Genomic DNA, 13,353 nt, shown 5'->3' on the forward strand with positions numbered 1-13,353 from the left:
ATGCTTTATTTTTATTTTAACAGGGAAAGTGATTGACAACAGGGCAGCCAGACCGTATAAGATGGTTGACAATGGCCATAAACCTGGTTGCCGGGGCCAACCATTTTTGTCACCCTAACCCCTGTCATAGCACCTATTAATGCTCTTTATTATTTTCCCTCGCTGGGTTTCTCAAAAGCCTTTCTTTCTTGTCTTTTTTTGATTTTTGATGGATTTGTGAAACCCAGCCGCAGTGTTTTGGAGAGCGGCCGCTTCATTCTAATATTCCAGTAAACGTCGAGGAAACGTTCCTGTTCCACGTGGAACCTGTTCCTTCCTCGCTCGTCAACACCATCAACTTGCTTGTGCCGTTGGCTTCATGTTTGCATTTTATCTGCTCCTCTCTCTCTGATTTTTGGTTGACATGATTTTGTTTTTCTTTTCTTCCTCCTTGATCCCTCGCTCTGCCTCCTCACCCTCCCCCCGCCTCATTCTGTGTCTCATCCCACCCCACCTTCGGCTTCCATACTCCGTATTACCGGTCTCTCTTCTTTCTTCGCCTTCCTTACTCATCTCTCTATTCTCTTTTCATTTCTTTCCTCCGTTCTGACCTCATCGTCACTCACCTATGTATCCATTCATCCGTCTATCCACTAATCCGTCCATTGGTCCATCCCTCTCTCCCACTCCCTCCACCCCTCCCCTCCAATACCGCCTACTTTACTTCCCTTCTCATTTCCTTCTTCTCCACCTCTTTCCTCATCGCTCTCCCTCCCTCCAACCTCCCTGCCTCCCTGCAGATCACCATCAGTCGTGGGGAGGAGTGTGTGTTGGAGGACAACTCCCAGCGGACCAAGTGGAAGGTGATCAGTCCCAGTGGGAACGAGGCCATGGTTCCCTCCGTGGTCTTCACCATTCCTGCACCCAACCAGGACGCCATCGACACCGCCACCAGGTCCTGAGCCCCTCTTTCAAATTTCACTTAACTGTTCCGTATTCCGAATTCTCAACGGCTGTACTATGAATCTGCCTTCATACTGAATCCGGGAAACGACGACAACACACTGGGAGTCCTGTTCGTTGCTTATGGAACGGTTGGAAACGGCACAAGCCCCTCTGCGGCGCAAGCTACCGCGATTGGAACCGAAATCTAAAAACCAAGAAAGTTATGGATTTAAAATCATGCCGTTATTAATGATAACTCTTGAGTGTCGCCATATTGACTATAAATAAATCTTTTTCTATGTGAATGTATTTATTATTATTTGTATTAATAAATGAATATTACTTAATTTGTGTATTGATTAATTGGCGTGCTCTTTTCTTACATTATAAAGGACGTTTTAAACTCTTTAATTTATTGGAACGTATTGACATTTTCGCCGACATTTTGTGCTGTGCAACATGCACTAAGACGACCACTAGGGGGCAGTTCTCCAACTATCGCATCCCTGGTCAGATTCGGTGTTAAGGCAATTTCAAAGTACATTATTGTAACTTATTGATAAGTTGTATTGTCATATAAAAAGTACAGCAGAGTAATGTGGAAATGTGTGTGTTTGAACAGGATGGAGCAGATGTACCAGAAGGTGATGTCGCTGTGGCACCAACTCCACGTCAACATGAAGAGCGTGGTGTCCTGGAACTACCTGCTCAAGGACATCAGGACCGTCTCCGCCTGGAGCCTGGACACGGTACGGGTTGTGGCATGGAGTCCAAATTTAACATTTTGATTGGTCTACAGTCTACAGATTGGTCTACAGTATCATCATTGATACATTATTGATCATTGATTATTTAACAAACACAATGAAATATCATCTAAAATATGCAGTTTTATTTCCAAACAAGACTCATATTGTTTTTTTTGACATAGTATTTTAACATACAGTAAATACAGTAAAGTTTGATTCTCCGATACGATTCTATTGTTTCAATTTCGCAATCGATTTAAAAATTGTAATTAATGAGGCACAAATTAATTTAAATTTCTTCATCAGACTGAATGTCTTTCGTGAAATATTTTTATAGTCAGATGGTGAACCTGAAAAGTCGCGTTCCTCATTGTGTATTTATCGGTATGTCAAAATACCGATAAAGAATCGTATCGATAATCCCATCAATATCCCATCGTGTCGTAAGGCATATATCGAATGAATCGAGAGAACCAGCCCTGATATATGGAGACTTCAGCGCTGTGTAAAGTTCTCCAGGAGTATTCCATTAATGCCCCCCCCCCGCCTCTAGGTGCGCTCCCAGCCCCCTTCGGAGCGTGAGCAGGTCCTGGAACGCCTGGACTGCCACCTGGTGGACTTTCAGAGCGACTGCAGGGAGAGCTCCATGTTCTCCCCGGGCGAGAGGAGGGAGGTGGAGGAGGAGGCGCAGCAGGCGAAGCAGCACTGCCAGGAGCTGCTGCTCAGCATGGAGAGCGGTGTGTGTGCACGTACACACTCCCACTCACAGATGGATTACTCCACACACACATGAACATATTACATGAATTTATTTAACAAATATAATAAAATACATTTATGAAATACGTTTCATGTCAAATTAAATTGATTTGATTGTTTCGAAATTGCTACAATCTATTTAAATGGATTTATTAGATACAATTGGATTAAATTACATTAAATTGTATTCTAGAAAATTACAGATACAATTTCATTAGATTAGATTTGATTTAAATGTTAATTGTCTCTGAGGGGAAATTTGGTTTTAGCAGCAGTAAATTACAGGTTCAAGTTAAGTCAAGTAAAGTAATAATTAAAATGGGAGGTACTATTAATATGACATTTACTTGGGCACCAGGGGATCAAGTATTGATATATTATGTTTCCTATCTGGTGTTTTTTAAATGTGTGGGGGAGAAAAAATCTATTAAGCAATAATGGTTTAACTAATGTTCTATTGTTCCTCTCTCATTCCATCATCCATCTACCTCTTTTTTACCTCTTCTTACCCTCTCCATTCTCCTCCCCTCTTCTCCTGCGTCCCTCTCTCCTCCCTCAGTGGAGAAAGACGAGTCGGTCTCTCGCTCCTACCTGTCGGAGCTTCACGGCATCAGGCTCCATCTGGAGGAGGCGGAGCAAAAACTGAACAGGTCCATCCAGGCCCTGCCCCCCAGCCGCCTTCTGTCGGATGATGACGCCGCTGTCCAGATCGCAGAGCAGGAGGTCAGTACTGCGCCGCAGTGCAACCCGCTGGTGCCAAGGAGGAATTACACTAAGATAACACTGTTGGTCCACGGGGTGAAATTCGGGTTTAAAAGATGTCGTCTGTCTGTCTGTCATTTCAAAGCTTGTCTTAAATGCTGATAAGAAGGATAATTATGCCTGAACTCTCTGTCTATTCCCTCTAGAAGCTGCAGTCGGAGCTGGACTCTCTGCGCTCGGGCGTGGGGGAGCTGTCCCGCCGCTGCGTTCGCTTCCTGGAGGAGAAGCCGTCGTCCTGCGGCGCCTCCACCCTGCGTTCTGAGCTCCACCAGGTGGTGGAGCAGGTGGACAAGCTGCACAGCCTGAGCTCCGCCTTCCTGATGAAGTGAGTGGTCTACTCACCCCAAAATATATACAGTCATTATTATGAATATTTTTTATAACTAGAGGTGTCACGATTGTCACGAATGTGCAGTAATTCCACAGATGTAGCTATGAAAGTGGGAAATCAACAGGCCATCACCGAGGGAATGTCCTCTAGTTAAGAGGTTCCCAACCACTGACTCGCAGAAAAATAAAAATAATAAAATAAAATGTGCTTTATTTTTATTTGCAAATCAAGACTTGATAGTCTAACAATGGCAAAGCTGTCAGCCCTGAAAAAAAATTGTTTAAATTGAAAATCGAATGGTGACCTAAAAACGGAAAGTCAAATTGAATCATGGATCCGGAGAATTGTGACACGCCTTGCTGAATAATGGCAATTAGCGGACAGTTATTTCTGAATAAGGGCCTTGGATCTGTTAATGATGACCGTCGTCATGGGCAACCACTTCTCCATCTGGATTTAGGTGCCTCGTATCACTCCGCCTACATGCTAATGCTAATGGTAGCTAGTGGCACCATCTTGTGACGCTACATAGAAACTACAATGGAAGACTCGAAGAGATGAATGCTGATGTGTACAATTTAACATGACCAACACTAAATATTATTGTCACTTGTAGCTGAACCTTGTTGCTCTTAAACTAGACTTACAAGTTATGAAATAGATTCAAGTCAATATAATCGTGTCAACATATTTATTAAGGCTTAGGGCTTTAGTATCCATGTAATAAGGATAATGTTAGACCAGCCGGTCATTATCACTTACAAAGCACTGAAGGAGTCACTTGACGGGGTTTTCAATATCAGTAATTTTGTTGTTGTAACTCAGGTTGAGGTCAGTGGAGCTCCTGATGGGGAGTCTGGAGGAGGCCGAGAGTCGGGTGAGGAGCTACGAGAACCGCCTGAGCGAGGAGGACATCGTCCCCCCTGACACGGCCGCCATCTTGCAGCTCCAAGAGCAGCAGGGGGTGAGAGAGGAGAGAAATACACAAATACACCCGAGTGCACCAGGGGGTTCTGAGAACCAATCATTCGTACGATGGATATTATGACAAGGCATTGATTAGAACGTCTACAACAGTCTATGAAGTTCAGAAAGTTGCATTAGTGTGATGCAGCCTGATATATCACAATATTACCATAACCATTTTCTATTGATTTCTATTAGAATTTTCAGCAATTAAAAAATACAAAACCTTAAAAATACATACATACATACATACATACAGTCTGAATTTTAATATTTTTTCATTCTGTTTCTATTTTAATTTAAAAAGAAAAGTAGTTATTATTGTAGGGTTTCATATTTTTTATTTCCATGTACTCCATTTCCATGTTTGTTCAGTCTATTTGGACAGTATATGTACATACTGTATTTTTTTTTTTCCTTATTATTTTATGCATATTATATATATATTTTTACCCATCACAGCTTTCGATGAAATTTTAATCTTCTGTTTTGTATGCTCCTGTAGTCGTGGCGGGCGGAGCTGTCGGAGCAGGAGGGTGTTTTCCACTCACTGCAGTTGGAGGTGGACCGGGCCCGGGAGGCGGCGTCCCAGCTTGCCCGGCTCCACCCGGACCGCAGCCCCGAGTTGGAGCGCTGCCAGGACAGGGCCGGACAGCTGATGGAGAGGTGGAGCACCATCAAGAGGCAGATGGATACACGGTGAGCGCTGACTGAGGGAGGGTGGGAGGTGGGATGGGCGATATGGCAAAAATATTAAAAAAAAAATTTCAGGCAGGATCACGATCCACAAACTTATCAAGTTCTTTTTCATGTTGGTTTTTGAGACTATTTTGCAAGTTACTGAACAGTCCACCCAAGCTCATTTCCCTATTGCCTTCCCTATTCCCTAAAAAATAAAATAGCCCTACAAGGTAACAAAACCTGAAAAAAAAATAACCTACCGACTGTTTGCCATTTTTGGTTTGAACCTTCTTTGTCACTATCAAAATCGCTATTTCCCATTGAAGTTGCTCTTAAATCGCGTGTTTTCCTATTTTGGATGCATTTTAAATCAGATTTTTTTTTAAAAGCTGAGAGGGTGGGGGGTGACTGGAGCAACATACATCCTTGGCTTTTAATGTTATTACCAAAGTGAAACGTTTCTGGATCATATTTGTCAAATGCGTTTATGGGACCATTCTATTATTATTATTCTGAGAAATCGTCTCTCGGACAGGAAGCGGCTCTAATCGTATACTGTCACAGCCAACTCGTTCGGCACTGACACATCACTACCGGCGCATCATGTTCTCCACTGTGCTTTCACGTTTCACATTTTTTCCGAATGAAAAAGATAGAAAAAGTGTGTTTTATTTTAGATTATATATTTTAATTTCCCTTTACTAAGTGAACGAAACATATGTGCTCCTTGCAAAGGCTCTGTGTCTTTTTCCTGCCACTGACCCGCTGCATCAGCAGCGTTGGGACACCTTCTAATTTACAAATCACGGGCTTGAAAATAAGAGACGAGAAAACAGCTTTGGATGCGTGTATGAGGAATTGAACTGCAACCGATGTGCATCTGAATGTGCACTGCAGCACGAAGGCTGTCTGTGAAGGCAGATCGTGGAGACATTATCCTCGTTCACGATCTAAGGTCGTCTTATCGCACAGCCCTAGTTGGCAGGGGATGGAAAGAAGGAGAGGATTCAGGGTGTCTGGGTTCGGAAATGAAAATTTCAGTTGTAGTTCCACACGTTTCTGCCAGAGGGTTATACAGTATGTGACAGGAGACTGTCAGAGAGCCTCCCAATGGAGGCTGGATTTGGTGACTCTGTCCTCTGGTGGTAGAAGTATGAATGAAAATGCTCTTTTTGAGACCAGATTCTGTTTATTTCGGCAAGTACATTTTCACATACCAGGAATCTGTTGTCGTGAAAATTGGTGCATTGCTGTACAGATAATTATCATTAAAAAAAAGCTTAACGGTCCAAAAGGAAATCTAAAATATTCAAATATATGAAGAAAATATCAAAATAATAAACAGAAATACCCAAATATACAGAATATACAAAAAGCGTTTCTATGCACAGGATAAGTTAAGCGGGAGTGTGTTTGAATATAAAATACAAGTATAGATGGATATACTGTACAGGATGAATAAATATACAGTATATACAAATATAAATATGGATATTTGAATTTGAATCCATTTTTGACCTGCACAATGCATATTGTCAGGTTTTTGAACCATGAAATTTGGAGCTACGTTAAGGCCCCCTACAGATCTCTGTTGGCCACTGCAGCAGCGGTATCCATAGACATACAGAATGTTCTGGAGGGTTCTGGACTTTAAAATCCTTTTCTGTTTTTGTACTCCAGCCGTGCGGACTTGGACACCCTGGGCTCGTCCCTGCAGCAGTACCGGAAGGGACACTCGTCCCTGGTCCGCTGGATCCAGGAGACGACGGAGCGGCAGGACAACGCCCAGGCAGGTCAGACGGACAGCAGGGCGCTGTCCGAGCAGCTGGCTCAGCAGACGGTAAGAAACGGAGGAAGTAGAAGTGCAGTGGAAACTGCTTTAAAATAGCTGCCCCAGGAAAAGCTATCATCAATAAGGTGGAAGGTTGCCTCCTGACGTGCGAGCTATGCCATGCCATACATACGAATTTAACTCAATATAGCTGTTTTTTTTAATAATAACTTCCTGGCTGTAACTTACTGTAACAAGTAGACTACCACAGTTTTAGCACTTTTTTAAGTTGGTTTTTTTTTCATGTCCTTGTACTATTACTTCTTTTGGTTTTAAATGTAATTTAAATATATATTTTTAATTATTTAGTTGTTTGAAAATGCAATATGATAAATCATAGACAAAAATAATGGAGGCACAGTGGCAAGGAACGGGTTAAGTATATCATATCAAGGAGGCTGTTGTGACTATTTTGATATGGCCAGAAGACATCTTTAATGTAATGTGATCTATAAAGATTAAAAAGGTAATATCCATATTTTTACAATATGCAAAAATGAGTGGTTTAAAAACGTCCTTCTCTTTCCCCAGGCATTGGTAGCCGAAATCGAGCAGAACCAGACCAAACTAGATGAGTGCCAGACTCACTCCAAGCACTACTGCACCGCAGTCAAGGTACAGTTCTATAATAATGATAATGATGGTTAGGGTTAGACATTTGCGGGCTGGACCCCTAATAATAATAATAATAATAATAATAATAATAATAATAATAATAATAATACAAATATTAAATATAGCTGCAGGCAGCAATACACAGGGTCCAGTTGAGTCATATTAGGTACGTTTTACAGTTTTCGAGGTTCTCTGAAACGCCGCACGAGTTACAATTTTCAGAGTTTACAGAGTTTGAACTCTGCATTGGCTCCTCCGGTTTGCGGTCTACACACAACTATCCAAATGGGAATTACCACCCAGAGATGGAAACCAGACCTATATAACATCTGTTCATGATTATTAGGGCTGCAACTGCACCAATTGCACGATGTAATTGTACCATTACACAAATTTAATTTCTCAGAGTTCCCGTGAAACGCAACGAAAATGCTATTATGGTTTTCAAAAAACAGAAATAAAGTTGAACTAATTGCACCAATACCAAACATTGGATCAATTGTAGACAGTTCAATCAAACGTGGTTATTAACTCAAAACACAGCGCATTCATAATGCTCTTAAGAGCTGCTGTTAAACTGACAGCTGCACACTGCTTGTTCCTGGAGCCTCCAAACTGTGCATCACCCTGATGAAATGAGCCTCTCAACAACCTCTTATCATTCCTGTCCGTGGGTTTGACGGTTTCTGGGCACCAGACACTTTGACCGCCATTTTGTATCTGAACAAAATCAATGATTAATAATTCTGGCGGGAGCTCTCATAATAACAACATATTCCTAGGACTATGAGCTGCAGCTGATGACCTACAGAGCCTTCGTGGAGTCCACCCACAAGTCTCCAGTGAAAAGGAGGAAGATGCTCTCGTCCTCAGACGCCATCACTCAGGAGGTACGGCACCCCAGAACAACAAACACAACTTTCCCTGTGTTTTTATTGTGATTCTGTTGATTCTGTCTTATCGATTCTTATCGATTCATTTTTCTGTAGTTCATGGACCTGCGCACACGCTACACGGCGCTGGTTACCTTGACGACGCAGCACGTCAAGTACATCAGCGACGCCCTGAGAAGACTGGAGGAGGAAGAGGTTCCTTTTTCTCCTTTTCTTTTAAATTCTACCTTTCTGCTATTGTGGAACATGTTTGTAGATTGAAGAGGAAATAAATGAAAATGTATTAAATAAACCTCTCGCCCTCCCTATTTCTCTCCCTCCCCATTCTCTGTTTCTCTCATATTTCCCTGCCTCCTCTGTCTCTCTCACTCCCTCCCTCTCTATCTCCTTCGCTTTGTCTCCGTCTTTCAATTTTCTCTCCCTCCCTGTCTCTTTCTCTCTCTATCTCCCTTGCTCTCTCCCCCTATTTTCCCTTCATCCTCCCTCTCTCTCATTTACCCTCACCGTCCCTCGCTCACCTCTTACCCAATTTTCTCTTCCTCCCTCTCCCCCTCCACCTTGCCCCCCCTCCTTCTTTCTTCCTCTCTCTTTCTCTCTTTCTCCCTCTCTATCCTTCTCCCCTCCTTCCCTCCCCCCCCTCTCTCTCTCTGAGCAGAAAGAGGTTGAGGAAGAGAAGCAAGCCAGGGTGGGTCAAGTCTCCGACCTCCTATGTTGGGTCCAAGGCCTTCAGGGACGGAGCCTCGGCCCCAACGCAGAGTCCTCATTGGCGGCTCAGCAGGTACGATAGAAGTATTAAAAAATGTCATTTATTTTTTTAGAAAATAATAGAAAGCGACACGATATGTTGATATGTGATCCATTATCATAGAACTATATAATATTATATACACTATATATAATAATATAATATATAATATATACTATATATTTTTTTAAATATATATTTTTTTGCAGTGACATTATATTATATGGGTCTCCAGTATACAGTGAGGCAAAAAAGTATTTAGTCAGCCACCAATTGTGCAAGTTCTCCCACTTAAAAAGATGAGAGGCCTGTCATTTTCATCATAGGTACACTTCAACTATGAGAGACAGAAAGGGGGGAAAGAATCCAGGAAATCACATTGTAGGATTTTTAATGTATTAATTGGTAAATTCCTCGGTGAAATAAGTATTTGGTCACCTACAAACAAGCAAGATTTCTGGTTTTCACAGACCTGTAACTTTTTCTTTAAGAGGCTCCTCTGTCCTCCACTTGTTACCTGTATTAATGGCACCTGTTTGAACTCGTTATCAGTATAAAAGACACCTGTCCACAACCTCAAACAGTCACACTCCAAACTCCACTATGGCCAAGACCAAAGAGCTGTCAAAGGACACCAGAAACAAAATTGTAGACCTGCACCAGGCTGGGAAGACTGAATCTGCAATAGGTAAGCAGCTTGTTGTGAAGAAATCAACTGTGGGAGCAATTATTAGAAAATGGAAGACATACAAGACCACTGATAATCTCCCTCGATCTGGGGCTCCACGCAAGATCTCACCCCGTGGGGTCAAAATGATCACAAGAACGGTGAGCAAATATCCCAGAAGCACACGGGGGGACCTAGTGAATGACCTGCAGAGAGCTGGGACCAAAGTAACAAAGGCTACCATCAGTAACACACTATGCCGCCAGGGACTCAAATCCTGCAGTGCCAGACGTGTCCCCCTGCTTAAGCCAGTACATGTCCAGGCCCATCTGAAGTTTGCTAGAGAGCATTTGGATGATCCAGATGAGTATTGGGAGAATGTCATATGGTCAGATGAAACCAAAATAGAATTTTTTGGTAAAAACTCAACTTGTCGTGTTTGGAGGAGAAAGAAAGCTGAGTTGCATCCAAAGAACACCATACCTACTGTGACGCATGGGGGTGGAAACATCATGCTTTGGGGCTGTTTTTCTGCCAAGGGACCAGGACGACTGATCCGTGTAAAGGAAAGAATGAATGAGGCCATGTATCGTGAGGTTTTGAGTGAAAACCTCCTTCCATCAGCAAGGTCATTGAAGATGAAACGTGGCTGGGTCTTTCAGCATGACAATGATCCCAAACACACCGCCCGGGCTACGAAGGAGTGGCTTCGTAAGAAGCATTTCAAGGTCCTGGAGTGGCCTAGCCAGTCTCCAGATCTCAACCCCATAGAAAATCTTTGGAGGGAGTTGAAAGTCTGTGTTGCCCAGCGACAGCCCCAAAACATCACTGCTCTAGAGGAGATCTGCATGGAGGAATGGGCCAAATTACCAGCAACAGTGTGTGAAAACCTTGTGAAGACTTACAGAAAATGTTTGACCTCCGTCATTGCAAACAAACGGTATATTACAAAGAATTGAGATGAACTTTTGTTATTGACCAAATACTTATTTTCCACCATAATTTGCAAATAAATTCTTTAAAAATCAGACAATGTGATTTTCTGGATTTTTTTTTTCATTTTGTCTCTCATAGTTGAGGTAAACCTATGATGAAAATGACAGGCCTCTCTCGTCTTTTTAAGTGGGAGAACTTGCACAATTGGTGGCTGACTAAATACCTTTTTGCCCCACTGTATATCTACATATATAAAGACATTGAGATAGATGGATAGAGAAAAGCATATAGATAATTGTTGATATGTTATTCTATATATATATATATATATATATATATATATATATATATATATATATATATATATATATATATATATATATATATACACAGTATATCATCATATATCATTTTTCCCACAGTATTTTTTCCAGGAATTTTGTTTTAAGAACCAGAGTGTGTGTTTTGTGTTTCCAGGCGGTCAGTGAGCAGCTTTCTGCCAAGAAGGACGAAATGAGTGAAGCCATCAGGAGCACACAGGGCTTCCTACTGTCCAAACAGGCCAGCAAGTACGTACACACACACACACACACACACACACACACACACACACACACACACACACAGACCCACTCCCAGGCCTCTAACCTCCCACCCCACTGTCGTCAGCAGGTTGTCCCCAGAGGAGCGCGCTCAGGTGTCGTCCCAGCTGGAGCAGCTCACCTCCACCTACAACCAGCTCTGCCTTAGCTCCACCCAGCAGCTGCAGCAGCTAGAGCAGCAGATCGCCAGGGAGGAAGAGGAAAAGGTAGAGGCTCAGAGGAGAGGGTGGAGGGATGGGGGCAGGGGGGTGGAGGGACAGGAAGGATTGAAGCGGGATGGAGGACGTCCTCAAACCTTGTTCCACCGACGCCAGCTTAGCAAAATGTCTGCAAGCTATGCTGTTTATTTTTTTTGCCAACAAAAAGGAAATTTCCCTAAAATGTGGCCTCTGACTCTGAGTGTGTTCGCCAGCCAAAAGAGAGAGAGAAGGCGTGTGTGTGTGTGTGTGTGTGTGTGTATGTGTGTGTGTGTGTGCGTGTGGGCCGGGGAGATTGTTTATAACGAACTGCATGTAACATATAACTCAGGTTTTGACTCACATCACCACGGTACCCAGTTCTGACTCATGGAGGTGGTTTGATTTCACCACTTTTTAGTGAATGAAACGCCAAAAATTACATTTTTTTCCCGATTTCTCAACGACTCTGATCAAGAACTTGACTTAGCTCATCAAGTTTCTTTGACAGAGGCAAGATTGCCGAATTGAAGTAAGCGTTACTCTCTCAATTTGACTGCATCCTGGCGCCCACATTTAGTAAACATTATTTTTTCAAAATAAAAGCGTTGATGTCAATGTTGTCCGCACCGTCTGAACTGGGCCTCGGCATGAAGAGTGTTCCATTGCTCCATCACACCTGCATCTCCACCACGTGATTAATCCACCACCACTCCATCTTCATCTTCACTTCATCATCATAATCGCCATCAGGCTCATCTGCTTAACTGCTAACATGGCTAATATGGGGCCGTTGTGGTGCAGCAGCAGGTGTGGTAGTAGTATCGCTGCAAAAGTCATGCAAGCAGTTAGCAGCTATTGTTCTGGAACGCTCATTTTCCTGTAGGACATCAATGTACAATGTTCCTTTTGTAGCTTACAAAGACTACGTCATAGTCCACACAATAATATTACAGTAGTTGTTTGTGTATTGCAGGCCACGTGCATTCAAGTCACTCATAATAGGACTGTATGTATTTGTGTGAAATTGTAGAAAATTCTTTCTTTTTCAATATCTTACAGGAAGTGATCAGGTACATGATTCACAATTGATCCCTGTGCGAATGTTGGATTTTATTTATTTATTTATTTATTTATTTATACTGGTTATTTACTATGGTAATGATGCACGCACTAAAAGGGTTTGTCCAGAGTTTCAAGTGCACCAGAGGCCAGCTGAGCAAAATACTCACTCACGTTTGAGCATGACGTGTCCAGATCACAAATGCGTGTGTGTGTGTGTGTGTGTGTGTGTGTGTGTGTGTGTGTGTGTGTGTGTGTGTGTGTGTGTGTGTGTGTGTGTGTGTGTGTGTGTGTGTGTGTGTGTGTGTGTGTGTGTGTGTGTGTGTTTCTATAATGTCTAATCCAAACAATTAATGTGTGAAACTTTTAAACCTGCATTTTGCTTGAAAATCACTAACAGCCGCCAGAGGAGAACCACGGACACCAGAGCTCTGAGTCAGAAAATTGCGCAAATTCAGAATGAGAGATGCGATTTAATGCAGAACACTAGTAGACATTTGGGTTAAGTATTTATTCAGCAGTGTGGTAAAGTAAGAGGAAAGTAGAGCATGCCGACCGCTAACAAGCAGCTTCTCACCCGTTGCGTCTTGGTCTGGCCACATAAGCGTGTGCACGTGACGGGACGTGCACGTGATGGGACGAGTCCGCACGGTA

At 42.6% G+C, this 13,353-nt stretch overlaps 1 protein-coding gene across 1 annotated transcript in view; it reads left to right on the forward strand.

Moving 5' to 3' along the window:
* macf1a (microtubule actin crosslinking factor 1a) overlaps nt 1-13,353 on the forward strand; it is a gene marked incomplete at its 5' end in the record, with an annotated part of 253,846 nt that overhangs the window by 132,709 nt on the left and 107,784 nt on the right. Inside the window, 14 exon segments of the mRNA XM_079998137.1 lie at nt 780-934; nt 1,547-1,673; nt 2,227-2,410; nt 2,992-3,155; nt 3,341-3,519; nt 4,351-4,489; nt 4,997-5,190; nt 6,853-7,012; nt 7,535-7,618; nt 8,401-8,508; nt 8,608-8,706; nt 9,167-9,289; nt 11,337-11,428; nt 11,532-11,667. Coding sequence (XP_079854263.1) covers nt 780-934; nt 1,547-1,673; nt 2,227-2,410; nt 2,992-3,155; nt 3,341-3,519; nt 4,351-4,489; nt 4,997-5,190; nt 6,853-7,012; nt 7,535-7,618; nt 8,401-8,508; nt 8,608-8,706; nt 9,167-9,289; nt 11,337-11,428; nt 11,532-11,667 — 1,944 coding nt within the window.

This window comes from Zeus faber (genome assembly GCF_960531495.2).
Source record: "Zeus faber genome assembly, chromosome: 1".
In the NCBI taxonomy this organism is placed as follows: Eukaryota; Metazoa; Chordata; class Actinopteri; order Zeiformes; family Zeidae; genus Zeus; species Zeus faber.